The sequence below is a fragment of the Lampris incognitus genome, chromosome 14 (genome assembly GCF_029633865.1).
Source record: "Lampris incognitus isolate fLamInc1 chromosome 14, fLamInc1.hap2, whole genome shotgun sequence".
NCBI lineage: Eukaryota > Metazoa > Chordata > Actinopteri > Lampriformes > Lampridae > Lampris > Lampris incognitus.
The window spans coordinates 23877311-23905041 of NC_079224.1; the positions used below are offsets into that span (position 1 = coordinate 23877311).

Genomic DNA, 27731 nt, shown 5'->3' on the forward strand with positions numbered 1-27731 from the left:
TTCACTTTGCCGTTTCGTAAGTTTTCAATCCATCCCTTATCCAAACCGCTTATCCTGCTCTCAGGGCCGCGGGGATGCTGGAGCCTATCCCAGCAGTCTGGCATAAATACAAGTAAACACTCGCATTTAAAAACATTTTGAAACCGACATGGCTACCTTGATTTAGCTCTTCATTTTTACAAATGCCAACTACAAATTGTAGTTAAAAATCTTTTATTTACACATATTTATATATGTACATGTTGACTTAGCTAATCTTGTAAAGACGAATAACACATAGTAACTGGTGGCACAAGCGAGACCCTCATTCTCCAAAATCAACCACTGGCCAAGTAAAAGGAAATGTCAGATTGAAAGTTCCAGCCTTGCCTCATTAAAGCAAGCTGCAGAAAATTAAAGTAATTTCCACCTGCCTTTCTCCTCAGAGGCGTTTCAATCGAGAAGCAAGGAGATGTGCAAGACTTGTGATTTAGACATGGGCATTACTATAAAAACAGCATTAATGTTCAAATTTTGTGCAACGGTGGGATGGATCTGGGTACTTCTTATTAACTATGGCAATGGGTCACCCATGACCAAATGAGATGTCTTTCCTTCACCTGTGGGAGTTTCAGATCACCACATTACATAAGACCCTGTGGCTGCTTCTGAACAGCTTCACCTGTAGCTACACCCTCAGAGAACACATGAAATATCATTGAGAATAGCCAAAAGCAAACAAATGCCTGTTCGCCTACCCGATCATCTGAAGAGGCAGGAAGTCTCAGGCAGTCACATTTCCACTGAGCCATCCTGAATTTCAAATGAACCCAACTGCTTTCACATTTGTGCAGAAGTACAAGAAATCGACAAGTATACATGCGATTGTATATTTGACTGTTCCACCAACAGGCCGGGAATAACTCGTCCATCTTTTCGTAGATCCAGCCACTTGTTTCAGATCTACATTCCTTTCAAAACTTGTGGGATTTAACATTTCAGAAAGAAGGCAACTGGTGACACTTCAGGATGGCACTCTGCACCTGCAAGTTCATCAATGACATTTTTGCCCCTCAATTTCAATGCTGTATTATAGCCTACCTGTATATGCTAAAATCAAGGAAAAAAATCCCTTAATCCCTTTCTCAAATTAAATACATCCATCAATAGCTTGGTAAAAACCCACGCAGATCATGGACTTGAATGGGAACCCTGTTAATACCCTTAAACTACAGACCCTTAATTAAGCAGATACAATGTAGTGGCTTTTCTAGGGGTGTCTATACTCACCCTTGTTATCTCAGTACTTTGTTATACATGACATGTACTTAACTGTGATTATAAATGATATGCACAGACCTTAGAGTCATAAACAAAAAAATAAAATATATATATATTTCATATATATAATGTATATAGTCCAAAGAGTATAATTGTTTCTTTTTTCCAGAACAGTCCCTTAGTCTTAAATATAGTCCTTTGCACTCCTTCATAGTGTTGTAAACTTTTTTCTTCAAGAAAAAAAAAATCTTTGTTTAAAAGTCTTTCTTTTAAGAAATGTACTGTCACTAGTTGTGTAAAGGAACAGACGTGTTGAATATGTGCTGCATGCTGGCCCCTTGTGGTGGGGACCCAGAGGTGTGCTACAGAAATGGGTTGGTAGAGGAGCCACTAGAGGGAAAAGATCCGGAAGGGGCTCCTGCCTGAAACACACAACAGAGGAAGGGAACAAAACCAAGTGAATGGCTTGAGTAGGCTTGCAGATAGACGAACAGAAACAGTAACATGACAGCTGTTGTAAAACTGTAATTTAATTGAAGGTAAAACCTACATTGTAGTCACCAATGATTTGTCAAATAATTTATTATTTTTAAGTAAACTGAGCCTGATCTATACAGGGCTTCATCTACCCACAGTACATGCTTTGAGGCCTTTCCTTGGTAGTCTCTCAAAAACAAAAAAAAAGAAAAAAGAATGACAATACAGGCTCACCATGAATGGGTTATTGGACATGCCAGGGCCAGCCATGGGCTGCCTAAAGGTCATGGAAGGCTTGTTTTGACTATAGGCTGGGAATGCAGGGCCTAGAGGGAAATAGTAAAGTGAGATTGGGAGGTTGAATATTTTAAAGCAAGGTGAATATTTTGTCCCCTATACTGCAGCCTATAACAATTTAAATTTTCTTAATATTTGGCTTAAATGCTGAAATCTTTAAAGGAATGCTAGGTCATAAAAGTTGCATTTAAATATTCATTTTACAGTAAGCCAGACAAAGATTTTTAAGTAATGACTAAGACTGTAAAATGAAACTCTGCCAGGTGAGCTTACACTCAGGGCATGCATTCAGAGCTCAAGGAATGATTCCAGATGTGTTCATTACATTTTTATTCGGGAAAACAAAGCTGTGGAAGGGACTGCACTAATCACCAGTAAATTTGTTACTTAGTTTGTGTGTTAAGTCCTTACTAAGTTCTTAGTATTGACTAAAAAGTTGTTAGCAAGTGACTTGCTAGTTTGGGTTGCCCTACTCAAATGTCAGAAATATCAGCTCCCATAAAGCCAGTAAAGCAAGTAATGTATAATTTGGTTACTAGGCAAACACTATAACTACCTAATTAAAAACATTTCACCTAGATTAATGTGGAAGAGCAAATCTTCCTCACAATGCAATATGGAACACAGATGACCACTGTATATATCCAGGGATCATAGCCCTTCATGTAATACCTGTTGACCTTCTAATAATTTCTTCATTTTCTAATATAGTAGTCATTCAAATACATTCTAAACTAGCCACATATGTGATGTTGCTGTGGTTACTACTGTTGTTTTCTTATTGTTATTGCTGTTGTTTGCCAATTATCAGTTTTGCTGTGAGCTAGCTAGCAACTGTCAAGGCTATGGTTTCACCTGCTACTGTAAAATATTTAGAAACAACTATAGTCTAACAACTATTAAGTGGTGCAATCTTTTTTTATTTGATATGGTGTAAATACAGACAGTAAATACTTGTATTACAACTAGACTTAGTTTGGACTTACACACAGCTGTTGAAACCGACCCCTGTACTCTAAAATGCAACCCCTGATAATTGTGCAGTAGCTGTCACCAAAAAGTTAATGCTCTCTAGGCGCAGCCAAACTTGCACTTAATTTCAAGCATAGAGTGCCATCATGTGGATAAAAGTCAAATCTATGTCAGGGCAAATGAAGCAGTTTAGTTTAAATGTCTGGTCTTTCATTCACTGGCCATCTTTGACTTTTCATTGACAGGTACTGCACAGGTAGAAACTGGCTTAGAAGAGAGGGATGTTGGGCCCACTAACCATTAGGCTGAGGGTGATAGGCCCCTGGCTGGGGGTAGGGAATAGGGGCCTGGCCGGGGAAGGGTGGCTGGAAGGTTCCACTGAAACTGGTCGGGAAGCAGTAAGAGGATGCATTCCCAAAGCCGGCAGGCATGCTCATAGAGCCAGTACCGAATGAGGCTACCACGTACACATGCACAAACATACACATAGCATGTGTGCACAGCATATGTGCGCGCGCGCGTGCGCGCACACACACACACACACACACACACACACACACACACACAAGGTAGAGTAAGATTTAGGCATAGACTTACTTGATCAAATTACTACTTTGCTTACTTGCAAACACTACTGGCTTCCATCAAATAAAAAACACCTGACACAAATGTCTAGGCAAGTGTAATTAATATTCTAAGCTTTAAACATTATATATATATATATATATATACATACACACACATACACACACACACACACACACACACACACACACACATACATACATACATACATACATACATACATACATACATACATACATACACACACACACAAAAATGTATGTAAACACACCTGCAGCTGGAGCTCTACCATTTGTCTGGAAAGGGTTGGTGGCCATCTCTGGGGCAACGGCTGCAGCAACAAAGGGATTTGTGGACGGGACGGCTGAAGGCAATACATAAGAAATTTTAAACTATCTTTCAAAATAAAAAACTTTTTAAAAAAATCATGAACGATTATAATAAAAGTTGTAACTACCACCTCCAAATCCAGGCTGCATATTGGGTAAGACTGGCTGAGTCTGGGCTGGTGAGGATCCAAGCACCGCTACAAACATGTTCCTGCAAACAAAACACTCACATGAAATGAATTCACATCCTTTACAGCCGTATGCATGACAAGCTTTCAGTTCATGGGTTGACTAAAAACGTTAGGACAGTTTAAATGTAGGCAAGTTTTCTGCACATAACTCCTTTCCAAGATTCCAGCATTTACTGAATTCCTGAGGAAGTTTATAAGTAGTGGTACTACAATACAACGTGTTCGTGTCTATCTCTCTTTCTACAAGTCTTTCACACCCTTGCACATTGCTGCCTGTGGGGGCAGAGGAGCTGAGTTCGTTGTCTAACTCAGCCAGGGCAGCATAGCGGTCCTCTCTGGAACTTTTCCTCTGGGACTGGGCAGGGACTGCACTGGACACCGAGGGGATCGGCACACCTCCCCCTAATGATAGATAGAAATGGACACTCAAAGGTCAACGGCCTGATTGAAAGGAGAAGCATGAGCCAGAAGCAGCATGTATACAGCATACACGCACTTAAATATATACACAGAAGAAAAAAAAAATCCGACATACTACTGTGATGCAGTACACTTTGACAAGAAGAAGCTCAATACAATGCGAAGCCTGTATGAGGCTTGATGTCAGGTGTCCACTGGTCACTTCTCTTTGCAGTTCTTTTGAGGCCTCTTTTTCCATGTCATTTTGAATGAAAAGGAGACACTGTTGCATGCTCAAAAACAATGCTGAGAACTTAGCACATTATCCTAGCACTCAGTGTTGAGCAATAGAGACTGAAAATGCTGACTTTTTAAAAAACAAAACAAAAGCATGCCAACATTTTTGCAAACAGTGTGCTTTACAAATAGGTTTTAAGTTGAAACAGTTGATTTGTAACAACAGTCATGACCAGAACTTCCTCAAAGTGTTACCATTTAAGAAAGCCATTTAAAAGAGGTGCCCAGTTGACTTGAGGGATGAGACCTGAATGGCAAGTGGTAGGTTTGAGGGTGAATGTGCTTATGGATGAGGTGTCCAGTGGATGGCATGGTGGTGTTTGAGGGAGGTGGAGGGGATACCTGATGAAAATGATTTTGTGGGGGGTGATGTGCCCAAATTGGATGGAATTCCTGAGTTGCCAAACACCTCGAAGTTGGCAAAGTTGGCATTTGAATTACCCTGAGTTGCTGCAGGCACAGACAAGGAAACAAAAAACAGCGACAATGAATGTGGAAATCAAAGTGGCAGAGCAGGGTATGAGAATGATGACACAAAAAAGGGTACACACTGATAAGTTATCACTATCCACATAATTAATCACTGGAACTTCTGCAGTATGCCCTGCTACACTATTCACCAGTAGCTGCCTTGCTCCGCTGGCAGTTACAACCCTTAAACAAAAAACTACAATCTCACAGCTAATGAGTCCCCATATTGACCCTTTAGGAATTAGACAATATCTTCAGCTAACTGTTGCTTCAGCACTTTCTTATTATTCATTTTGTTGCTCACATAATAAGTGGTCAAGGTCACGTGCACTACCCTAAAAAAAATAAAAAATAAAATAAAATAAATTTTCTACGACTTTAGAAAGTACTGAACTCTGGGAAAAATGAAAGCCAGGCAAAGCATTTCCCAACATGGCCACTTCTCAGCCATTTTGTGGCCATCAATTTACTTGTAAAACCGCAAACTTCAGTTAATGCAGCCTTAGCTGTTTATTTGAATATCTGTCAATGGCACTGTCTTCCAGTACCTTTGGTGGGAAGTAAACTAATTACCTGATTGGCCTTGGAATTGTGCAAAGTTGGCAAAGTTGGCAGAACTGGCGGGCTGTGAGGGGGGACCAGCAAAGATGTCTCCTCCGAGGTCTGACAGCAAGTCAAACTTCTTCTCCTGACTGACACCATGAGCCTGGGAACGACCTAATCCTGGAGACTTGCGAGTGGAAAGTGAGATTTGCAGTAGGGGACGCGGTCAGATGTTGATAAATGTTAGTTCAATCTATGTTTCTTTCTCACAACATCTGGAGACTACAGATACTTAAAGTAAATTATCTCATGGGCAAATGGAGCTCTCCATTACTGTTTACCTGGCGAGGCGGGGTTTTGTTGAGCTGCAAGGTCTTGAGGGGCTGGACTTCTGGGGTGCTGCCAGTGCTGCTAGCTGAGGAGCCAGACACAGAGGCTTGGACGCTGGCTAGTGACCTCGCCTGGTCTGGAGGAACATACCTAATCATACAGAAAGAAGTACACAGACATGAAAAACACGTAACATAAATGTATTTACCTAGGGTTAAAGAGCACCTGCAGTAATCTAAAAATAATCTCCAAAGCACCCCGGGCATCCAAGTAGTTAATATGTGTGACTTTTTCCTCACAAAAAATATTTTCAAATCATCATCTCCAACCAGCCTCAACTTCTCAGTGAAATGCTAGTCTATCATTGTGAGTATGTCAGTGTTGAAAAGCCGTGATTGGCTGACCCACCTCCCCCGCCTGCCTGCATCTAGGACAAAACCCAACTTTATGAGACACGGCACACACAGCACGCTACCAATATGTCCCGGCTGTTGCTCACCCCAGCAACAGCCTCATTAACCACTACCTTAAGCCCTATCTAAGTTATCTAATCTTTACCCTAAACTTAACCACTACTGTGCAAAGATCGACTTTTGTGTAGGCACTGCATGACATTTGCAAGTGGTGTTGTTTGTATGTCACTCACTGAGAATGTGAATCTGCAGCCCTCGCAGGTAACACCACCACAAGGAAAGTGAAACGTTTTTCGAATTACAACCATAGATCTAAAACCATCACAAAGTAACGGTTATCAAATTTTTAACATTCCATGTTTACTGACTTGTTTCAGAGATACAATGTAAAAGCTGTGGAAATCAAGATTTTGACTGCATGTGCTCTATAAAAGATAGGGAAGGATGTGTTTCACATTTTCCATATGTTTCAAGTGATCTATTAATTTAAGACTATTTTAGAAATCCTATTTCATTTTTGCATTATTGCATATAATAAACCTACATGATCTAATCATGTAGGTTTCTTTGATATCACCTATGGCCACATATTATACCAGTTTTAAAGGGAAAATTCACTGATTTTCAACCTTATCTCTGTCTATCTGCAACAGGGATAGCACATGAAAAATGCTTGCAGTTTCTGCATCTCTGGGGCAGCAGTGAAACAGAGTTTTTTTTTTTTTTTTTTTTCTGGCTGCCTAATGATGAATTGATGAACTGATTGATTGATGATGAGTTGGCATCTGGAAAAACTACAGCTTAGCAGGGTAAACTATTCTAAAAACATTGTTCAAAAAAATCCTCATTCTCTTGACTAAGCTACGTTTCCAATTGTGGAAATTAAATCCCAAAACACTAGCACAGAGGATTTTATAGATACAATACAGAGGCAATGCATTCTGGTACATGGAGGCGCTGTGGGAAAGACTGAGCAGGGCAACAACGGGTTCTCTGTCAATATAGTACACAGTGAGGACTTTATTGCTTCAATCCACTAAATTACTCATCAATACTAAATGCACATACACAAAACTATCAGTGAAATTTCTCTTTAAAAACACTCTTCAAAGAATTCAACAAAGCAATCACTACAGCGCCTCAACAGTTATTTGAAATGTTGATTATGAAATACACTGAGAGGAAAACATTATGGAGGGAATGGACATTCTGACCCAAATAGGAAAGGGACTGACTACGATCAAACAATATTTCAATAAATTATTGTTAAATGGCTCTACGAGACAACAATAATTCTTCAGACTATGGTACTTGGGCAAACCAGATGACATGCTCATCAATACTGGAAAGAATTTAAGTTAGGATGACAGTGAACCTTAGTATGAACAAATGTTTTTATGAGTGGGTAGTCTACCCTTTTTAGACTTTCTTTTGTATTTATTAACTTGACACAAGGAAAACAGAAACAGATACAACTACTGCCAGGCACCAACGACTTTTTTTTCAAAATCTTGACTAATTCAGGAAAGAAAATAAAACACATTTGACTCTTGATGAAAATATTGTTGAGTGAAAAAAGGGAAAAGGATAAAACATCACTTTACCATCTTTTCTTCTCGTATTTTTCCTGAAGAAATTCTTTCACTTTCTGTGGTTCTCGGAAGTCTGGAACAACTGAGGTTCTGTCGTCATAGAGGCCCAACCAGATGTGTTTACAGACCTACAGGGGAGCAGAGGAGGGAGAGTGAGGCAGAAGAGGGGAGGGGTGGGGGAAGGGGCGTGGGTGGGGGTTGGGGTCGGGATGTGGGGAGCAGGAAAGGGTGAAAGGACATAAAGGGAGCAAGGGAGGAAGGAGAATGAGTGGAGTCAGGGGTGACGCAGGGGGGAGGGGATGTGGAGGAAATGTGTGCGTTTGGAGGGGCAAGAGGAATGCCAATAAATTTGACTGGGCTGAACTCAGAAGTGCTCAGAGGGCGGGTGGACGGTATCTAACCATGTTCAATGGCATCAAAAGGTGATTTGAATGCCTTTGTCGTTAAGTGTGAATTATACCTCATTGCTGTGTTTCTGTAGGAACTCAATTTCCTGCTGTGTGAATGTGGTCATAGAGATGGACTTCACTCTGTGTGGGGGGTTCAGTCCGCGCCTGTGGGTGAAGGGGTTCCGGAGTTACCAAAGGAAAAAGTAAAGCGCTGACAACAACCAAAAATTCAATTCATTTGACATGAAGGAATTATGATTTAAAAAGAAAAGATTCCCCACCACGGATGCACCGTTAGGCCTACAATTTGCATGGGTACTTCATTTTGTGTACTTTCTATACAACATGTATTTCAAGTACCTAAGCATCTATATTAATAATAATAATAATAATCATTACATTTATATAGCGCTTTTCTAGACACCCGAAGCGCTTCACATTGAAGGGGGTAACTCACTTCAACCACCATTGTGGTCATTTACTATGCAGTATGAATATGATGCATATGACAGACAATTAAAATCAACATTCAAAGCATCAGTCAAAATTGCTGGTTTCAGCATTCATTTCCCATAATGACATTGGAAATTCATTCATAGTGGCATAATTAAACTTTTATAAACTACCTCACTTTAATGTAATAAAAATTCTATAAATCTGGATTTTTGCTTCCGTTTTGTAACAGTATTAGGTGAAAATAATTTCCATTTCAGCATAGTTTTCTTTCACCAACTTTGGGTAAATCACTTGTGGCCTCATAACTGTACTTGAAGTCATGAACCACCAATGCAAAAACATACCTTAATGATGGGTATTAAAAATAGACTCACTAGGCTGATCATTAATAGATAAAGCACATGATCTTGCCAGGGGCATCATCCCAGACTAGGAAGGACGACTGTTAAGGTTATATGTTTGTGCAGGTCTCATCTTACACAGAATCCTAGGCCAGCTATTTTTTTAGACAGGGCACAAAGAGGGATGCATATATTGATTACACTTGGCCTTACAAATGCTGGGAGTGGATGAGGGATACAATTCAGTACAAGGTATCAATATCTTGTAAGCCAACAGTCAGGGAAAACATGCAGCTCAGAAAAATCCATTTCTCCCATCTCCCAACTAAAGAAAACACAACATAATGACAATAAGAAGTAGTTTTGCAATAAGTGTGCAAACGTGGAGATACGGCCGACCGGAGCATAAACCGTAGCTGACCATTTCTAGTAACTCAAAATCGCTCACATGTGGTTAAGTCAGCAGTTCAATACAACCTATCGCTCAGTTTCTAAGCACCCATCCTGCACTCACGTTATCTTAAAGGTGCGTGCGTGCGTGCGTGCGTGTGTGTGTGTACACAACATGCGTTGTAGAAGAATGTAAAGATAAAGTTCAGTAAGATGAGGTTTAACCCACCTGTATGACGAAATGTTTAAAACGCACTATTCAAATATTTGTCTTTAAGCTACGGGGAACCTTGACCAAAAGGCACGCCGCTTAGACAACACCCTTCACTAACTGTTAAAAAAAACGTTGACCTTAACGATCATTCACCGTGATGAAAATTGTCAGCCAGCGTTAAAAAAAATGAAACAACGCGTCGGACTGAGCCCTGCCCTACCAAAACGGCCTCAAGCTAACCATACAGATACCTGTTCTGACTTAGCCAGCGAGCTAACGGTAGGGGGGCACACAAAATAAGATACCAGCGGCGTTAACTCGTATTGGCGACACTCCATAAATTACGGGGCGATTTATTAACGAGAAAACACTCACAAGATGCCGGAACAGGTGGTACAGACGAAGGAGCCCACTGTCATGTTGGCATAGGTCGGGCCGCGCTGGTCGCAGTCGAAGCATTTCCTATTCGGGGGCAAGCTCGTCATCTCCCGGAGCATCTTCAGATGCGTCTCCTCCTGCTTTCGTTTCGCGCTCGTCGCCATGGCCGGGAACAACGGACGACTATCGACGGGAAAAGTAAAGAGGGAGGACGCGGGAAGAAGGGGAGGGGGGGGACGACTTCGGGGGACGGTAACCGCGACAAGCCGTGGCCGGACACCTTGCTGGAAGGTCTGAGCAAAACGGGGAGGAGAAGAAGGGGGAGACTGGCGACTGACAATGTTCTTCTTCTACGCAATGGAAAAAAAGTGAGAAACCGGAAAACTTCGGGAAAGCGGTCGCCGTCTACTGGATCGGTAGGATAATGCCGCACATGTGAACGCAACACGTCTTATCTGTTACAACGCGCTAAAGAAGAATTGAATGCAATTGCTTTTTTTTTTAATTACTGGTGAAGTGATTATAGGCTACAATTATGGCGACTGACAATACATTAGGATTGCCAACGACTTGATGCGACTCCTAGCCTGGGATTTGGGGGGGGGGGCACATCTTATGCCATAGACGAGTTACTTGGAATCACAAACAAAACACGGGGCCACGGGTTAATCGTATTGCTTGAACCAATACCACACACATTTTTGAAAGCTAGAGGAGATGGTGAACACCATAATGAGAGACAAAGTGACTACCTGTACTTGAGCAGTCAACTATAAAGCCCAATGTATGGCTAACCACCTAAATTACTGCTGCGACCTGCAAAAACCAGCCACTGTTAGATTCAATTACATCCATCTATTATCTAAACCGCTTATCCTGCTGTCAGGGTCGCTCGGGGAGACACCTGGACAGGCCGCCAGGCCATCACAGCGCCCACACACGGGCCCACACACACACACACACACACACACACACACACACACACACACACACACATTCATACCTAAGGACAATTTAGTATGGCCAATTCACCTGACTTACAAGTCTTTGGATTGTGGGAGGAAACCGGAGCCCCCGGAGGAAACCCACGCAGACACGGAGAGAACATGCAAACTCCACACAGAGGATGACCCGGGATGATCCACCAAGGTTGGACTACCTCAGGCCTCGAACCCAGGGCCTTCTTGCTGTGAGGCGACAGCGCTAACCACTGCACCACCGTGCCGCCAGATTCAATTACAGCGATAATACATCTGCCATTGATGGAAAGCACTTCACCATGTCATTGTTACATAAAGCACACTGCAAGAGCAGCATGGATTCTGCACTCTTCACTATATTCACCACTCACTCTTAAATTGGTTTAAAAAAACAGATTTATTTTGCATTCCAGGAGACTTTGGTAAAATCTGTGACTCTCCCAGGCCAATCCTTGAGAAGTGAGAACCCCACCATACATATACTCACAGCTGTATACAAACTTAAATATTGGTTTAATTCAAAACACCAACAGCATTATTTACAAACCAAAATACAAAATCAATACATGATCAGCTGCTTTGTACAAAATGAAACCATGACTTATCCTCTTTAACATAAAAAGAGCCATTTTCAACAATGCGCTTTTGACAAAATACCACTTTAAGGAATGTTGTTTTAAAATTCAAGTCTTTGGTGTCTCACTTGGCACATCTACACAACAGGTGCCCATTGAATATCTTGCAGTGAGACATCCCCTGTCTCGTGGTTTGGCTGAGGAGGGGAGCATCAGGCTTCACTGACAGAGATCACACTGTTCTCTTTCACAGCTGTGTATTTGCCTCCTCTGGATTGCTTGATGGGTTTGCAGGAAGCTAAAACAGTCCTTTTGTTGGTTTCCCAATCATGTACATTGAAGAATCGAGTACTTGGTTACATAGCTGTGGGAAGAACTGTAAAGAGAAGATGGAATGATTGTATTGACAAGGGGGGTAAATACTTCCGAATACAAACTGAGGGGTAAACTTGTTGAAAGGCCCACTCTTATGTTCCAGTCAGGATGCATTACCAACAAGCTCCATGCGGTGGAAACATTATTTTAGCTCTGGTGTCTTTCTTTTGCTGCTCACAGAATCCCCAGTTTCCACTGGCTAAAAAAGGACAGACAGGGACATCTTGTCAGACATTAACAAATTTTGAGACACTGCAAGGTTAGTTCAGAGGTGACTTTTCTACCAACTAGCTTGCTTTATCTTATTTTCACTAAAGGGAGAGGTCTACTCCATAAAATATGCTCAAATGTTTCAATGGCATTTTAAAGAAGTCTTGGGTTAATTTGGTTAGTGTAATGTGGTTAGTGGAATTAAATTTTGCACTCATCTGCCCTAGATCAAGCTTTGAACCAATCTAAAATGTATTAAGTCTTAGTTGAAAGTGTGAATAAGGAAAAAGTGATTGCGAGGGGAGGTCACCTGCTGTCTCTTCCTTGTAACTCGAAAGAAATCTACTATTCTAGTCTGTCTGCTAGTTCCCGCTGCCTTGTCCTCCTCCCTGTCCATCCTGTTTTTTTCACGCATTTGACGAAACTTCTCCATTCGCCCGCGGACCCTGTGCTCCCTAGAAACAAGGCCCAGTAAACACACACACACTTACACCAGAATAGTCTAGTAAGGCAGACATACAGATAAAGTAGGTGGAGGCTGTGACTCCAATATACAAGCAAATATACAAGCTTTTCTACCTACTTAACATTTTTTATGCGGCAGAGGAACTCGACCAAGGCCTCCTCATCTGGCTCAGTCCAAACCAGGTCAGGAGCCTCAGTTTGTGGAGCATCCAAGAATAACTTTCTCGCATCTTTGTACTGCCAGAAATGTGGTACGGGATGTGTCTGTAGGGTGATAGATGTGGCTACATAATGCTGTATTTAACATTTGTAGAACTAACAACAGCACAGTTTTGAAGGACGGAAATTAAGCCATTTAGCTGTCCATTTAGTACCTGTCTGTTAACATTCAGAACCACTTTCTCTATGGTACGGTGCTGCTGGATTAGGCTCAGAGCTCTTTTCGGACCCAAACCGGCTATTTTGTCACAGTAGTCACAGCCCAAAAGAATACATAGGTCCACGAACTAGCATAGAAATTGGTAGAAAATGCATTAAGATAGTCTAATGATCTAATCTCAAAAATTAAATGCATGTTTTGCACTTTACAGAAGCTCTAAATGAATGTCATTGGACAGTATTACCTCCTCATGGGTGATCTGCAGAATTTGTAAGAGCTTGGGTAAAGAATATTCTGTGACATCACTGTGGAAAAGGGATTTGAGGGTGAGAGCTGGTGAGACACCTCTTATTCTGGCCTTGGCTAGACACTTTCACATTAATATTACCTCTATCAGATATACACTAGCCAGACAAGCCTTTAATATGCATTAGCATTCATTAATTATTTTGGCAACATTACAGTTGAATAGTTCATACCTGTCCCTCTTAGCGTTCAACTGACGGATGAGAACACTCCCTCCAAACGGCAGGGTGTCCATGTCCTCTGATGCCACAGCATCCACAGTTCCCTCTCTCACCAGCCAGGCACACAGCGCCTCACCATCCCCTGGAGCCTAGAGGGAAAGGAAAGTGAGAGGGAATCATATAAAGTAAATGCATGGACTATGGAAAGAGTGGGAAAATAGAGAAAATGAGAGGAATATGAACTAATAGGGGGTAAATTCATGAAGGAATATAGCTCCAGTCCTGAGGTCGCTACATTGGCTCCCTGTCCGTCAAAGAATTGATTTTAAAACTCTGCTCTTGGTTTATAAAGCACTGAATAGTTTAGGACCAAAATGCATTTCTGACATACTGCTACACTATGAACCGCCCAGACCGCCCAGATCATCTGGGACAGGTCTGCTTTCTATTCCCAGAGTCAAAACTAAACATGGAGAGGCAGCTTTCAGTTTTTATGCACCACAAAACTGGAACAAACTCCCTGAAAACAGCAGTCTGCTACAACTCTCAGTTCTTTTAAATCCAGGCTGTAGACTTTCTTCTTTGCCACTGCCTTTTATTAAATAAATCTTGAAGCTTTTTATTTTCATCTTACACTGCACTGTAACTTTTACTCTCCTTTTATTGTTTTTTTTTTTTGCCTTATGTTGCTTCTCTTGATACCTTTTTTTTGGGGGGGGGGGGTCCCATTTTTTCTCCCCAAATCTATCCGGCCAATTACCCTACTCTTCTGAGCTATCCCGGTCGCTGCTCCGCCCCCTCTGCCAATCCGGGGAGGGCTGCAGACTACCACATGCCTCCTCTGATACATGTGGAGTCACCAGCCACTTCTTTTCACCTGACAGAGGAGTTTCGCCAGGGGACGTAGCGCATGGGAGGATCACGCTATTCCCCCCAGTTCCCCCTCCGAACAGGCGCCCCGACCGACCAGAGGAGGCACTAGTGCAGCAACCAGGACACACCCTCATCCAGCTTCCCACCCGCAGACACGGCCAATTGTGTCTGTAGAGATGCCTGACCAAGCTGGAGGTAACACAGGGATTCGAACCGGCAATCCCCGTGGTGGTAGGCAACGGAATAGACCACTATGCTACCTAAATCCTCCCCCGATGCCTTTTGTGTTTTGTGTGGAGCACTTTGTGTGCCCCTGACTAATGCGAGGCAAATGTATTTATTCATACAGCACATCGCCACAACAAGGCAATTCAGACAGGAGTGTTGGCCCTAACATGCATGTTTTTTTTATGTCTTTTGGCTACTATGCAACAAATAGCTGGAATAAACTTCCAGAAGATTTGAGACTTGCTCCAACACTGACTACTTTTAAATCCACATTAAAAACATTCATATTTACCATTGCTTTCTGCTAAATGCAAACCTTGCACTTTGACTTTTGCAAAGTTGTAAACACTCGCACTACATTTTGATTTTATTTTTATCCTTTAATTTAAATGTCTTTTTATGAATTACTGGTGAAATCCTTTTGATTGTTTTTTTTGTTTTTTTATGTGAAGCACATTGAGTCTGCACATAAAAAAAATACAATAAAAAGGATTTAATGTGAAGCACTGTGCCCTGTGATGGCCTGGCGGCCTGTCCAGGGTGTCTCCCCGCCTGCCGCCCAATGACTGCTGGAATAGGCTCCAGCATCCCTGCGACCCTGAGAGCAGGATAAGCAGCTCAGATAATGGATGGATGGGCATTGAGTCTGCCTTGTGTATAAAATGTGCTATATAAATAAAGTTGCCTTGCCTTGCTTAGATAAACCATAATTAAATCCTGTTACAGGATTGATGTGTGTACCAGACAGCACCTGGATAACGGGCACACCCAGGAGCTTCAAGAGCTGGAGACAGTCTTTGGTCAGACAGGATTCTGCAAGAGTCACAAATCACTTATGTCTATCAACAAACTTCTTTCATTTGAGAATATTACAACATTATTTTGTCTATCCTTTAACTGTGGTTGTAGTCTTACGTATGCCTGCTTGGCTGTTTGAGCGCCAACCGACAGCCTCAGCTCTCTTCTCAAGCTGGTGGGGGGGGAGGAAAATCAGTTTCAATCAGTCTGGGTTGTCGACATCCTCCACCCACTATAGGTGACTCTCTAATAGGGCTTTGGTCCTGAAATTTCACTTTCAGTCATTGTTTGACCACGGCTTCTTCAATATATTCAATGCATGTTAGAGACAAATTGCAATCAAATCAAAACAAGCGACTCAGTCTCATGGTCCCACTTACAACAGCTTTCTTTTCCTCAGGAGGCTTTCCATCAAACACAAACACTGGCTTTATGTCATGTTCCAGAAACGTTAGTGTGCGAAAGAACAGACCTGTCAGAGGGCTATGTGAGAGGAAACAATAAAAACAGAAAGTAAATGTACAATGAGCAATTAAACACGGAATTGCATACTCAATGATAATGCAAACTTTGGTCTTTCCAAGCAGAAGTCAGATGTGCAACGAATATGTAAGACTAACATGTGCAGCAGGTAAGGGTGATCAAGGGTAGAGATGGAAACGTGCTGACAAGTGAGGAGAGTGTGATGAGAAGGTGGAAGGAGTACTTTGAGCGACTGATGAATGAATAAAATGAGAGAGAGAGAGAGAGAGAGAGAGAGAGAGAGAGAGAGAGAGAGAGAGAGAGAGAGAGAGAGAGAGAGAGAGAGAGAGAGAGAGAGAGAGAGAGAGAGAAGGTTGGATGATGTGGGGATAGCGAATCAGGAAGTGCGGTGGATTAGCAATGAGGAAGGGAGGGCAGCTATGAAGAGGATGAAGAGTGGATAGGCAGTTGGTCCAGATGACATATCTGTGGAGGCATGGAGATGTTTAGGAGAGATGGCAGTGGGGTTTTTAACTAGATTAACACAATCTTGGAAGGTGAGAGGATGCCTGAGGAGTGGAGAAGAAGTAAACTGGTACCGATTTTCAAGAACAAGGGTGATGTACAGAGCTGTAGCAACTACAGAGGTATAAAGTTGATCAGCCACAGCATGAAGATATGGGAAAGAGTAATAGAAGCTAGGTTAAGAGGAGAGGTGATGATTCGCGAGCAGCAGTATGATTTCATGCCACAAAAGAGCACCACAGATGCAATGTTTGCTTTGAAAATGTTAATTAAGAAGTATAGAGAAGGCCAGAAGGAGTTACATTGTGTCTTTGTGGACAGGGTGCCAACAGACGAAGTGTGGTATTGTATGAGGAAGTTGGGCGTTGCAGATAAGTATGTAGGAGTGGTGCAGGATATGTATGAGGGAAGTGTGACAGTGGTGAGGTGTGTGGTTAGAATGACAGATGGGTTCAAGGTGGAGGTGGGATTACATCAACGATCGGCTCTGAGCCCTTTCTTGTTTGCAATGGTGATGGACAGGTTGACGGACGAGATCAGGCAGGAGTCTCTATGGACTATGATATTTGTGGATGACATTGTGATCTGTAGTGAGAGTAGGGTGCAGGTTGAGGACAGCCTGGAGAGGTGGAGGTATGCACTTGAAAGAAGAGGAATGAAAGTCAGTAGGAGCAAGACGGAATACAAATGCGTGGATGAGAGGGAGGACAGTGGAATGGTGAGGATGCAAGCAGTAGAGGTGACAAAGGCATATGAGTTTAAATACTTGAGGTCAACTGTCCAAAGTAACGGGGAGTGCAGAAGAGGGGTGAAGAAGAGAGTGCAAGCAGGGTGGAGTGGGTGGAGAAGAGTGTCAGGAATGATTTGCGACAGAGGGGTACCAGCAAGAGTTAAAAGGGAAGGTTTACCAGATGGTTGTGAGACCAGCTATGTTATATGGTTTGGAGACAATGGCACTGACGTAAAGACAGGAGGCAGAGCTGGAGGTGGCAGAGTTGAAGATGCTAAGATTTTCACTGGGAGTGACGAAGAAGGACAGGATTAGGAATGAGTATATTAGAGGGACAGCTCAGATTGGACAGTTTGGAGACAAAACAAGAGAGGCAAAATTGAGATGGCTTGGAGTGTGAAGGAGACATACTGGTTATATTCAGAGAAGGATGCCCTCTCACAGTCCCCCTTCCCATCCACCCTTGTATGTTTGTGTTATGTTTATCTGTTGTCTTCTTTCACCGTCGTTTATTGTAGAGCAACTTTGATTGTTAGAAAAGCGCTATATAAGTTTAATTCATTATTATTATTATTGAACATGGAGCTGCCAAGGAAGAGGAAAAGAGGAAGGCCAAAGAGGGGGTTTATGGATGTGGTGAGCGAGGACATGCAGGTGGCTGGTGTGACAGAGGAAGATGCAGAGGACAGGAAGAAATGGAAACGGATGATCCGCTGTGGTGACCCCTAACGGGAGCAGCCGAAAGTAGTAGTAGTAGTAGTAGTAGTAGTAGTAGTAGTAGTAGACACTTATAATCATGAAGATGCGTGGAGGGGAAAAGCAGATCAAACCAAATGACAGGACGTCAGAGGTTGATTCACTAGTCTAGGGGTACCTCAGGAATTTAAGTGAAGGCACTGCAGCACGGAACTGGTTCAAAATAATAGATGTATCCAGCGCAATGGCCTTTCCTGTGGGATGTAAACATACAGCATAGTCAGGATCTCACGACGTCAGTCTCAATAAATAAAGAAGCTACTCGGGTTCATTTTCAGATCAAGCTGACTGTATGCTATGTCACTCGTTAAGTTAGACCTCGCATGACAAAGTTCCTCACGGATCTCGTGCTATGCTACCGCCAGCTAGCAGCCACGCCCGTCCGCAGGGCAAGACATGAAACGTCAAACTGAGCGTCGTTTGAACAAGGCTTACCTGCATAGTCGCCGATTTGCTTATGAAAAACTGAACCGGGGCTTCCGCACGAATCAGATCTGCCAGTTTAGAAATCCCCATTGTGCTCGACAAGGAAGCTTTCTGCAGCGGTTTTCTGCGTCACCGGTTTTCCCAAAAACCGTCGATAGGAGGCAGCATCGAGCAAGGAGAAGACGGCGTTGATATCAACAACATCCAGTTTATTTCTATACAGCAAAATATGTACAAACAATACATGTATTCCTATATTAAAAAGAACACAATCGATGTAAACTCAAGACCCCAGCTTTATGTGATGGGTAGCACAGAGATTAATAAATAAGAAAACATCGGTAAAATGAAATAAAACCAATAATCATTAGAACACTTCTTATATATCAACATATGTATATATCCTCTTTATTTCCGATTGTATCCTCGATATACACATTTATTGCATTATTCAAAAATAATTACATCTTTTTCTTTTTATTATACACAAACGTCAGTCACACGTAATCGTGCAAACAGCAAAGCACAAAACCTTCCATCACGCAAGATGAAAACAAAAAAACACATGCAGTTCATGCTGTTATTCTTTTGAGACAACAATATCAGATAAATATCAGAAAAATATAGCTGAAGCTATTGGAAAACGTAAATGAATCAGTACCAACCAGATTCTTAAAAAAAAAACCACTCATATCCTTCATTCTTTTCAAGTTATTTTACAAAGCCAATGATGGGTATCTAAATTTAATACTAAACACCTGGGGATGTGGTTGCCAGAGCTGTGAACACCTTTTTTAAGTCTATCCCCATCTTATACTTACTAACTCAAGTTAGTTTGATTTTCACAATGATCTATCTTTTTCCTCATACTGGACATGCAACTCCAACTTGACTTTTACAGTTCAACGCAATTAACGGGGGACAAATCAAGTCCTTATTCAATGCCAAAAAGCACTCCACAGTTTAGCCCAAGCTAACATGATGCTATAGTAGTCTATTATGACAAATCTGTGTGGCTATTTAAAAAATGACGGTCATTTTTATTGCTAAACTCCCTCTTAGTGTTTGCTTTGCTCTGATGTGGTGAAGCAACTCCTGCTAGTAACTGCCTGTAGGCTGTATTGCAGGAAGAAGCCTGGTAGGATACGGCCATAATTCCATCCATTATCCAAGCCACTTATCCCAATCGGGGTTGTGGAGATGCTGGAGCCTATCCCAGCAGTCATTGGGCAGCAGGCAGGGGACACCCTGGGACAGGCCGCCAGGCCATCACAGAGCCATTACATGTTTCAGTTACAATAAAAATTAATTTTTCTGTAAGGTGCTTTCATTACATCACATTTAATTTTTTAATTACATTTTCATTTAATTCAAGTGCCGATAACTCAATTTCAAACAATCATAACCAGAAGTAAACATAACATAATTTGGTGCGTAACTTCAGTCATCCTATGCATGACCAATTTCAATATCAGAGCGCCACTAGTGAGATACATGCAGCTAGTCCTTGCCTTTTACATGTCGGTCAATGTTAGGCTGCAGCTGACTCACTGACAGGGTGAGGATACTCTGCAAATGAATGTCAGTAAGTGAACTTCTGAGCCTAGTCTTGTTCAGGTTCATGAGGCCAAAAGTCTGCCATAATTGACTGTAAAAAAATAATCTAAATAATAATATAAACATTTCAACATTGTCTAAAAAATAAAGTTTTATTGGGCATCCGGGTAGCATAGTGGTCTATTCCGTTGCCTACCAACACAGGGACCGCCAGTTCGAATCCCCGTGTTACCCCCAGCTTGGTGGGTATGTGTCCTGGTTGTTGCACTAGCGCCTCCTCTGGTCGATCAGGGCACCTGTTCAGGGAAGAAGGGGAGCTAGGGGGAATAGCATGATCCTACCACACGCTACATCCCCCAGTGAGCCTCCTCACTGTCAGATGAAAAGAAGTTGCTGACGACTCCACATGTATCGGAGGAGGCATGTGGTAGTCTGCAGCCCTTCCCTGGTCGGCAGATGGGGTGGAGCAGTGACCGGAATGGCTCGGAAAATAGGGTAATTGGCCAAGACCAATTGGGGAGTAAACAGGGGAAAAATCCAAAAATAAAAAAATGAAATAAAGTGTTATTTTTTACTCAGTGAGGAACGTGGATTTGTCCCCCTTTAATTGCACTGAATTGTAGATGGCAAACTAGATAAGTATGTCAAGTATGAAGAAAAGGATTGATTACAGTGAAAATGAAACCTACCTATGTACTACATAAGCAGTGAGTAGAAAATAGATAGACTTCAAACATTCTGAGCTACTACTACTACTACTACTACTACTTTCGGCTGTTCCCGTTAGGGGTTGCCACAGTGGATCATCCATTTCCATCTCTTCCTGTCCTCTGCATCTTTCTCTGTCACACCAGCCACCTGCATGTCCTCCCTCACCACATCCATAAACCGCCTCTTTGGCCTTCCTCTTTTCCTCTTCCCTGGCAAACATTCTGAACTATTCCTTTAAAATTAAACTCTATCAAATGCTGGGCTTGTTCCCAATGCATTTTTTTTTGAGCTAGTCACTATTTAAAGTAACATTATGCAACTATTTTACCTTAAAATAACAGCTTCAAAATCCTTTTGATGGTCCACTGACTTGTATTGTACCCAATTTCCCCTTGGGGATGAATAAAGTATTCTGATTCTTATTGCAATAGGGAGAATGGTGCCTCTTTCATTCCCATTCTGCTCCCCCGAATGGTTGTTCTTGCACTATGTAACTTGGTTTGTGTGAGTAAAATCTCCTGTGAGAAGTTTTTTTTCCTAGGATGCCTAAGTCATGACCACTCTACTCTGCCTCTGATTGGCTGGTACTCATTGCCTTTGTTGGTTGGGTTGGTTAGGTTTTGGCATGAAGAGTGAGATTGGTTAGGGTTAGGGCAAGAATATCAGGATAAGCCAATCAGAGGCAGAGTAGGGCAGGTCATGACTTCGCCATCCTAGGGAAAAAAAACATAGTTTAGAGGGCAGGAGGTCTTACCCACTCAACCCAAGTTACACAGTGCAAGCACGCATTTGGGGCACGGAGTGGGAATCAAAGAGGCACCATTCTCCCTATTACAAGTCAGTTTACCATCAAAATGATTATGAAGCTGTTATTTTAGGGTAAAAAAAAACAGTTGCATAATGTTGCTTTAAGCCCATTACTTTGTATCCTAATTCCAACAGCAAAATGTCCTATTTACAAATGTTATTTCTTCCCACTTAGAGGATTGATAGCAAACATCGATGGAAGTAACTTCAACTTGGGGCCATGCAAATGGCTTCTCAAAATGAACGAGGAACAGCTTTGACTACCAATGTTCTGGGAGAATCAGACCTGTCTGATCTCAGCGACGGAACCAGATCCAGGTGTTGACCAGCCAGAACGCCACGGTTGCTGAGTACAGGATCACCTCCGCTTGGAGCGTTCCTTGTTCTCCTCTTCGAGCAGCTGAAGACGACGGTTCAGTTTCACAATCTAATTTTTTTTTTAAAAAAAGCACCATGAAGGAGTCCATAGCCATGTTTCTAATTACATGACTGCTATATTCAAAGGAAACTTTTAAAAAGGCAAAAAAATATGAATCCTAATCAGTTCAAACAAGCTTTCTAAGTGACTGGGGGGAAAAAACCCTCTGTGTACACAGGACTACATCATCAAAAACATAATCTAGAGGAAAATATAGGGTAAGTTGTTTAGAATTACACTTTGGAAAAATTCAGATCCTGTTTTTTGTTAGAAGCTCCTTTCAAGTGTGTTGCCCTTCCCAGCTCAAGTGAGTATAAAACTTTACACAATTTAGGCATTTTTTTTTATGTTGTCCTTTCCACTCTTCTCTTATTCACAACTTAAAAGTTTGCATAAAAAAGACTGACAGGAGCACAGCTGGCTTTTTCAAAAATAACTTATCAGCAATGCAATCCACATAATCAACCAACCTTACAAAACAAATCAACAAATCAACCAAAACAACGAATCTGCAATATTGCAATAATAATTTCATCAGAAATTAACACTGGGTCAGGTATTTTATCATCTGGACTTTACATCTTATACTGATGGACAAGAGATTACCTGCCGTCGAAGTGAGGAGGCATCCACTAAGCCTGATTCATCAGGGGTCATATCCAGGGCCAGGTCCAGTTGAGTCCTATGGAGAACAATACACTTATATTGAGCGTAACAGTTAATACAGTTGTTGAGGGCAAGGAGAGGCTTGCTTGGACCAAGTGCTGGACTTTACTTAGAAAAGAATCAAGAAAGAATTAGTTAAGGTAAAAAAAGCAGACCAAGGATTGCATATCACTCCATATAGAAATAAAGTGCTTAGCTTACCATGAAGGAGAAACTGGCTGAGTATATGTGAACATGTGTAATGCTCCACTGCAATAATTTAAGGGACCTTTCAGGGGGGGATATTATTGATATTTGAACTGGTTAACAGGTGATTTTTAAACCTGCTGTTTCCTTGTAATGGATCAAGCTGATAAACTAAGGCTACTGCAGAGGAAGAAGGTATGGGGGATATTTTATAAACATAATTATACAGCACATGTAAAGTATAACCAAAGAAAGGGTCATTTATTATATTGTCCCATGTGGATCCCTAGACTGAATTCTGAATACTTAATTGAATGCTTCCTCCTTACCACAATAGTCTAAAGTTTAAAGATGTGGACACAGAGGAGCAGAAACATGTTTAAACATATTTAAAAAGAGGGCCTTTGAGCTGTGCTGGTGCCAATGCCCAAAAACCTATTCACCTTCACTGTGTGTTGTTAAAACCCCACTCAATGTATGTCCTCCCATCTTTCTCCTATCAGTTCCTCGTCTATCTGACTGTGACTGACTTATGAGAAGATAGGCGGGGCCAAAAGAGAGACGACACCTGCGGTGGTTGTCATCCAAGACTTCAAGGATCTGCTGGTAGGCCCGGCGGGTGGTCGACTGGATGTAAGACAGGAACCCCCCTGCTGTGAACAGGTTCATGTGTGTATCCTCAGGGGTACTGAGAGGGGGACACACCCGGACTGGTGGGGCAGAGGGGGATGGGGTTACACTGGTGGAAGGGTAAATGGGAAAGAAAAGATATTTTAGGCGACTAAAGGGTAAGCCCTGGAAAGAGTGTAAGAGAGAAAGAGTGTGAGAGCGTGTATGGAGAGAGACAAGCAAGAAAGAGAAAGACAGACAGAGAAGGTAGCAGCAAAGAAGCAGTGTCATGCATAGAGAGAAAACTCAGACAGTTCAACTGTGGGTAGGTGCCGACAGTACCTTGCATCAGTTCTGTTGATTTGGCCATTGTGGCGGCCAGTCAGGTTCTCACTGGCACTTCGCTCCCGTCGAGATCGAAACTGAGTGTGGACCTGAGTGAAGTGTGGATTTGAAATGTTTTCAGATTTACATAACATCATTGTTTGTCCAATTGGTGAATTCAGAAAAATGGTGCTTCATCAAAATGACAATATAAAGGGGGAAAAAAACAGTAGGAGACCTTAAATTATGCTTACCACCTGGCTTGTGTTGGTCTGTGGAGGGGGAGTCTGGTCAGTCTCCAGCGAGTCTAGTGGCTGCTCTGTGAGGGTGAGCACACGTGGCGGAGCCTTCATATTTAGCAGGTCCAGTGGGGGCGTTGACTGGATTAGGTCCAAGTCTCGGGGCCGAGAATACTGTGGGTCCTCTTTGTCCCCTAAGGGGGAGATGAGAGGAAAAGTGAAAGAAAAATGTGTATGAGGTGAAGATAAAGTAAAGCCAATGATATAGGATGCACTATAATCGCAACAATGATAATCCTGATTATATTGCTAAATACTGTGATCACCAATATTAATCATGATTATTAGTCTGTTTCAGGAAACAAAATTTATTTTTGTAAATTTGCAACTCATCATAACATTGGGCCTAGTCTTTTCACTTTACTTGTTGCCACCTTTTCCAAAAACAACCTATGATGGGCTCCCCCCTTTCTTTCTCACCTAGTATTGCTGATTTCTTTCCTTTTGGTTACATGGGTGTTGATTGGTCAGGTATAATGGAAATGCTTGCTTTAACATGTGGGGATTTTAAGATGCATTGAAAATATAATTCAAACACCTCAACATTGTCAAATGACTTTTTTTCTTTTGGATTTTTCCCCCCTCTTTTCTCCCCCCATTGTATCCGGCCAATTACCCTACTCTTCTGAGCTATCCCGGTCCCTGCTCCACCCCCTCTGCCAATCTGGGGAGGGCTGCAGACTACCACATGCCTCCACCCATACATGTGGAGTCGCCAGCCACTTCTTTTCACCGGACAGTGAGGAGTTTTGCCAGGGGGACGTAGCGTGTGGGAGGATCACGCTATTCCCCCCAGATCCCCCTCCCCTCCGAACAAGTGCCCTGACTGACCACAGGAGGCGCTAGTGCAGTGCCCAGGACACATACTTACATACAGCTTCCCACCCGCAGACACAGCCAATTGTGTCTGTATGGACACCTAACCAAGCCAGAGCACAGGGATTCGAACTGACAATCTCCGTATTGTTAGGCCACGGAATAGACTGCCACGCCAACCGGACACCCGAGAAATTACATTATTATAAATCCCAAAATCCAATTATTTAAGATTATTTGTGCTGCTGTACAATGATTTCACAGAGAATTTGAGTAAAAACATGGAAGATGATGCAAGATAAATGGTAAAGGACAAGTTGTTGTAATCTCTTGAGGTGAAGCTCGTGTCCAGTGGTCGGTTTATTTGTGTTTTGAGTTGTTGTCAAATACAGAGTCCCTCACATGCTCATAGAGTCAGCGAACTGAACTCTTACCAAGATTTTTACTTTTGTTGGGATTCCATGGATCATGGTGGCTATATTTTCACACCATGCATGCCAGACTCGGCAACAACACTGATGCTACCGACAAGCATATTTATATGCATGTATATGTTTTATTGACATGTATATACAAAACTATATTGAATCAAGTGTACTACACTTACCAGCTATGATAATTCTCTCAGGTACCTGCATTAGAGCAGTGTGGACTGGCAACGGACACTGGGATGGTAGACCCCCTGGTTGGTTCTCTGGGGCTACCTTGAGGGTCTCCGGAATCCGCATGCGCTGGCTGATGCCCTCTGTGTACTCCAGCTCATAGTGGATGCGGTTCATTTCTGCCACCTCAGCAGAGGAGGAGGGGAAGGTTGGCCTACTCATTCAGCCTGCAGAAAGTCAAGTCAATTTTATTTGTATAGCCTAATATCACAAACTACAAATTTGCCTCAAGGGGCTTTACAGCAACACAACATCCTGTCCTTAGACCCTCGCATCGGATAAGGAACAACTCCCTAAAAAAATTCCTTTAACCGGGAGAAAAAATAGGAAGAAACCTCAGGAAGAGCAACAGAAGAGGGGTCCCTCTCCCAAGACGGGCAACGTGCAATGGATGTTGTGTTTACACAATTTACAGAATACAAAATTGAAAGAGGATAACAGAATTATAGTGGAATTATAAAATGTATGAAGAATATGATGAGCAGGATGCCAAGCAGTGTCCAGTCGCCACCAGAACAGCCCAAGACCCAAGCCACGCGACCAGCATCACCATGTAAAAAAAAACAAAAACAAGGATAACAAAAATTAGATGGATTTATAAGATATATAAAAAGAAAATGTGATGAGGGGAATGCCAAGCAGCGTCCAGGAGGTGACCACCATCACCATGGAGACCTGGGAGGAGGACCGACTGCACGTCCACTATTTAAAGTCCACTATTTAAAATGACAGGCTTATGGTGTACAAAATCAAAATATAATTGAAAAATGTTGATTGTATTTCAAAGCAGTGTGTTATTAGATATTATAAAGACAATGATTGACATGGCATCAAAGTAAACATGGGTACCTTCCCTGATTTAGTGTCATGGGCCTGCGGCGTATGTCATCCCGATTTATTGTTAACAATATATTCATGGTGATGCGTTTAAAAGAGTAAATATACCGGACTTGGGTTTCACTAATGGGCTCTGCAGCGACAAATTCTTCCAGCCAAATACAGGATGTCCCCAAAGGGATATAGATGCAAAAGCCAAAATTTTAAAAAGCTCTTAATCTACGTGGTGTGGGGGACAGTGACTTCCCGTCTGAAATATTAAATATATTTGTAAAACAAACAACTACTAGTGTATCGCTGAATGACACTGGAGGTTAGCTAATTAAAAGTTTAATTAGCATATCAAAGGGTGGCACGCTGCAAATGCCGGAGACGTGCGTCTTTAAACATCCTTCGAATGGCTACACGCTCGCTAGCTGGCTAACGTCCGATATATTTGTAATTAAAGCGTTTTTGTTTTGTTTGTTTTTTTTTCACAGATACCTACCGTTACGTAACTGCGCTGTCCGACTTAAAATGTCATTTGTAAAAAGACTGTCCTTTTGGCCCAAAACGCTGTGATGTTATTTATTTACCCACCAGCCGGAGCGGATGGCCGGTGCTCCGACGCGGTGCACAAAACCGCTAGCTAGTGCTGTTGTTGCCACGAACAACGCGTATGAGGCACAGAATTGTCCGCTGGAGTGGAGCTATTAACGTATTCTCTCACACTGGGACAGAACCGTACAACGGGCGTTACCCGGTCAACAAAACGAGTGCATCCAGTCAATTCCGTCCGCTAACCCGAACACCCGCTGCTAATCTTTCAACCAATATCAGTTAGCCTGCTCGGGATGATTATCCTGCTCAGCGTCACTTTCCTGTTTTCACACAGCTGTGCCTCAACAAAAAGAAAAGGGAAAAAAATCTGATCTGAACTAATGTTCTTAGGTTAATATCAGATAGTCTTTCTCTTAATGCTGTATGTCTCGCTTGAGGTTGCAGTGTGAGGCTTTGACTGTAGTTTGCCGGCAAAATTGCAGCTTTTGAGAGCAAAATATTGAATTGCGTTTTGAAATTTCCAGGTCATGAACCAAAGTATGAGCTCTTTTTTTAGATAAACGACGCAGGGGGCCCTCTTAATCCTATAAGCCATTCCAGTGACATTGCCACTGCAAGAAGAGTGCTATATAGCAAGGGAAGGCTGCTAAGCGATATATATTTTCATTAATGGTTTGTAGAGCCGAAGGAACGGAGAAGACCGTAGGTTCACACTTTAGCCGTGTA

The 27731-nt window shown here is 42.2% G+C and overlaps 3 protein-coding genes across 6 annotated transcripts; all 3 read right to left on the reverse strand.

Moving 5' to 3' along the window:
* Positions 1–202: 202 nt before the first annotated feature.
* Positions 203–10563, reverse strand: agfg1b (ArfGAP with FG repeats 1b). Of its 2 annotated transcripts, XM_056293124.1 has the most exons (12): positions 10322–10563; positions 8617–8710; positions 8169–8284; positions 6163–6301; positions 5852–6008; positions 5150–5257; positions 4369–4513; positions 4052–4131; positions 3863–3955; positions 3305–3463; positions 1972–2063; positions 203–1682 (listed from the first exon to the last, which is right to left on the reverse strand). In XM_056293124.1, the coding sequence occupies exons 1-12, from the start codon at positions 10486–10488 to the stop codon at positions 1623–1625; spliced, it is 1410 nt and encodes a 469-aa protein (XP_056149099.1). In that variant the 5' UTR covers positions 10489–10563; the 3' UTR covers positions 203–1622. The 2 variants fall into 2 exon arrangements, with proteins under 2 accessions (XP_056149099.1, XP_056149098.1); XM_056293123.1 differs by lacking the exon at positions 203–1682 and having other exon boundaries at positions 1785–2063.
* A 1235-nt stretch (positions 10564–11798) lies between these two features.
* zgc:110269 (probable flap endonuclease 1 homolog) lies at positions 11799–18663 on the reverse strand. Its single transcript, XM_056292793.1, is given in 12 exon segments — positions 11799–12453; positions 12775–12919; positions 13048–13193; positions 13304–13435; positions 13553–13613; positions 13788–13924; positions 15628–15689; positions 15792–15846; positions 16055–16157; positions 18266–18341; positions 18583–18618; positions 18621–18663. Coding segments are annotated over 12 exon segments (1053 nt in total). The 3' UTR covers positions 11799–12396.
* Positions 18664–18770: 107 nt separating this feature from the next.
* LOC130123580 (mitochondrial fission factor homolog A-like) lies at positions 18771–27065 on the reverse strand. Of its 3 annotated transcripts, XR_008811336.1 has the most exons (8): positions 26953–27065; positions 25574–25795; positions 24106–24284; positions 23870–23961; positions 23487–23657; positions 22673–22748; positions 21935–22075; positions 18771–18788 (listed from the first exon to the last, which is right to left on the reverse strand). XR_008811336.1 is itself a non-coding variant. In XM_056292795.1 (7 exons), the coding sequence occupies exons 2-7, from the start codon at positions 25788–25790 to the stop codon at positions 22007–22009; spliced, it is 777 nt and encodes a 258-aa protein (XP_056148770.1). In that variant the 5' UTR covers positions 25791–25795; positions 26953–27065; the 3' UTR covers positions 21743–22006. The 3 variants fall into 3 exon arrangements, 2 of the variants coding, with proteins under 2 accessions (XP_056148770.1, XP_056148769.1); XM_056292795.1 differs by lacking the exon at positions 18771–18788 and having other exon boundaries at positions 21743–22048; XM_056292794.1 differs by lacking the exon at positions 18771–18788 and having other exon boundaries at positions 21743–22075.
* Positions 27066–27731: the final 666 nt, after the last annotated feature.

What these genes read in the sequence shown, in the direction of transcription:
- agfg1b (XM_056293123.1), bottom strand. Translation starts at nt 10,488, where the DNA reads ATGGCGACGAGCGCGAAACGAAAGCAGGAGGAGACGCATCTGAAGATG. An exon ending in CACAAAATCATTTTCATCAG is followed by an intron (nt 4,514 to 5,149) that starts GTATCCCCTCCA and finishes ATCTATCATTAG; the next exon opens with GGGGAGGTGTGCCGATCCCC. An exon ending in CTATCACCCTCAGCCTAATG is followed by an intron (nt 2,064 to 3,304) that starts GTTAGTGGGCCC and finishes ATTTCCCTCTAG; the next exon opens with GCCCTGCATTCCCAGCCTAT.
- LOC130123580 (XM_056292794.1), bottom strand. Translation starts at nt 25,790, where the DNA reads ATGAGTAGGCCAACCTTCCCCTCCTCCTCTGCTGAGGTGGCAGAAATG. An exon ending in TGAGAGAATTATCATAGCTG is followed by an intron (nt 24,285 to 25,573) that starts GTAAGTGTAGTA and finishes TCTCCCCCTTAG; the next exon opens with GGGACAAAGAGGACCCACAG. An exon ending in TTGGATGACAACCACCGCAG is followed by an intron (nt 22,749 to 23,486) that starts GTGTCGTCTCTC and finishes TGTTCTCCATAG; the next exon opens with GACTCAACTGGACCTGGCCC.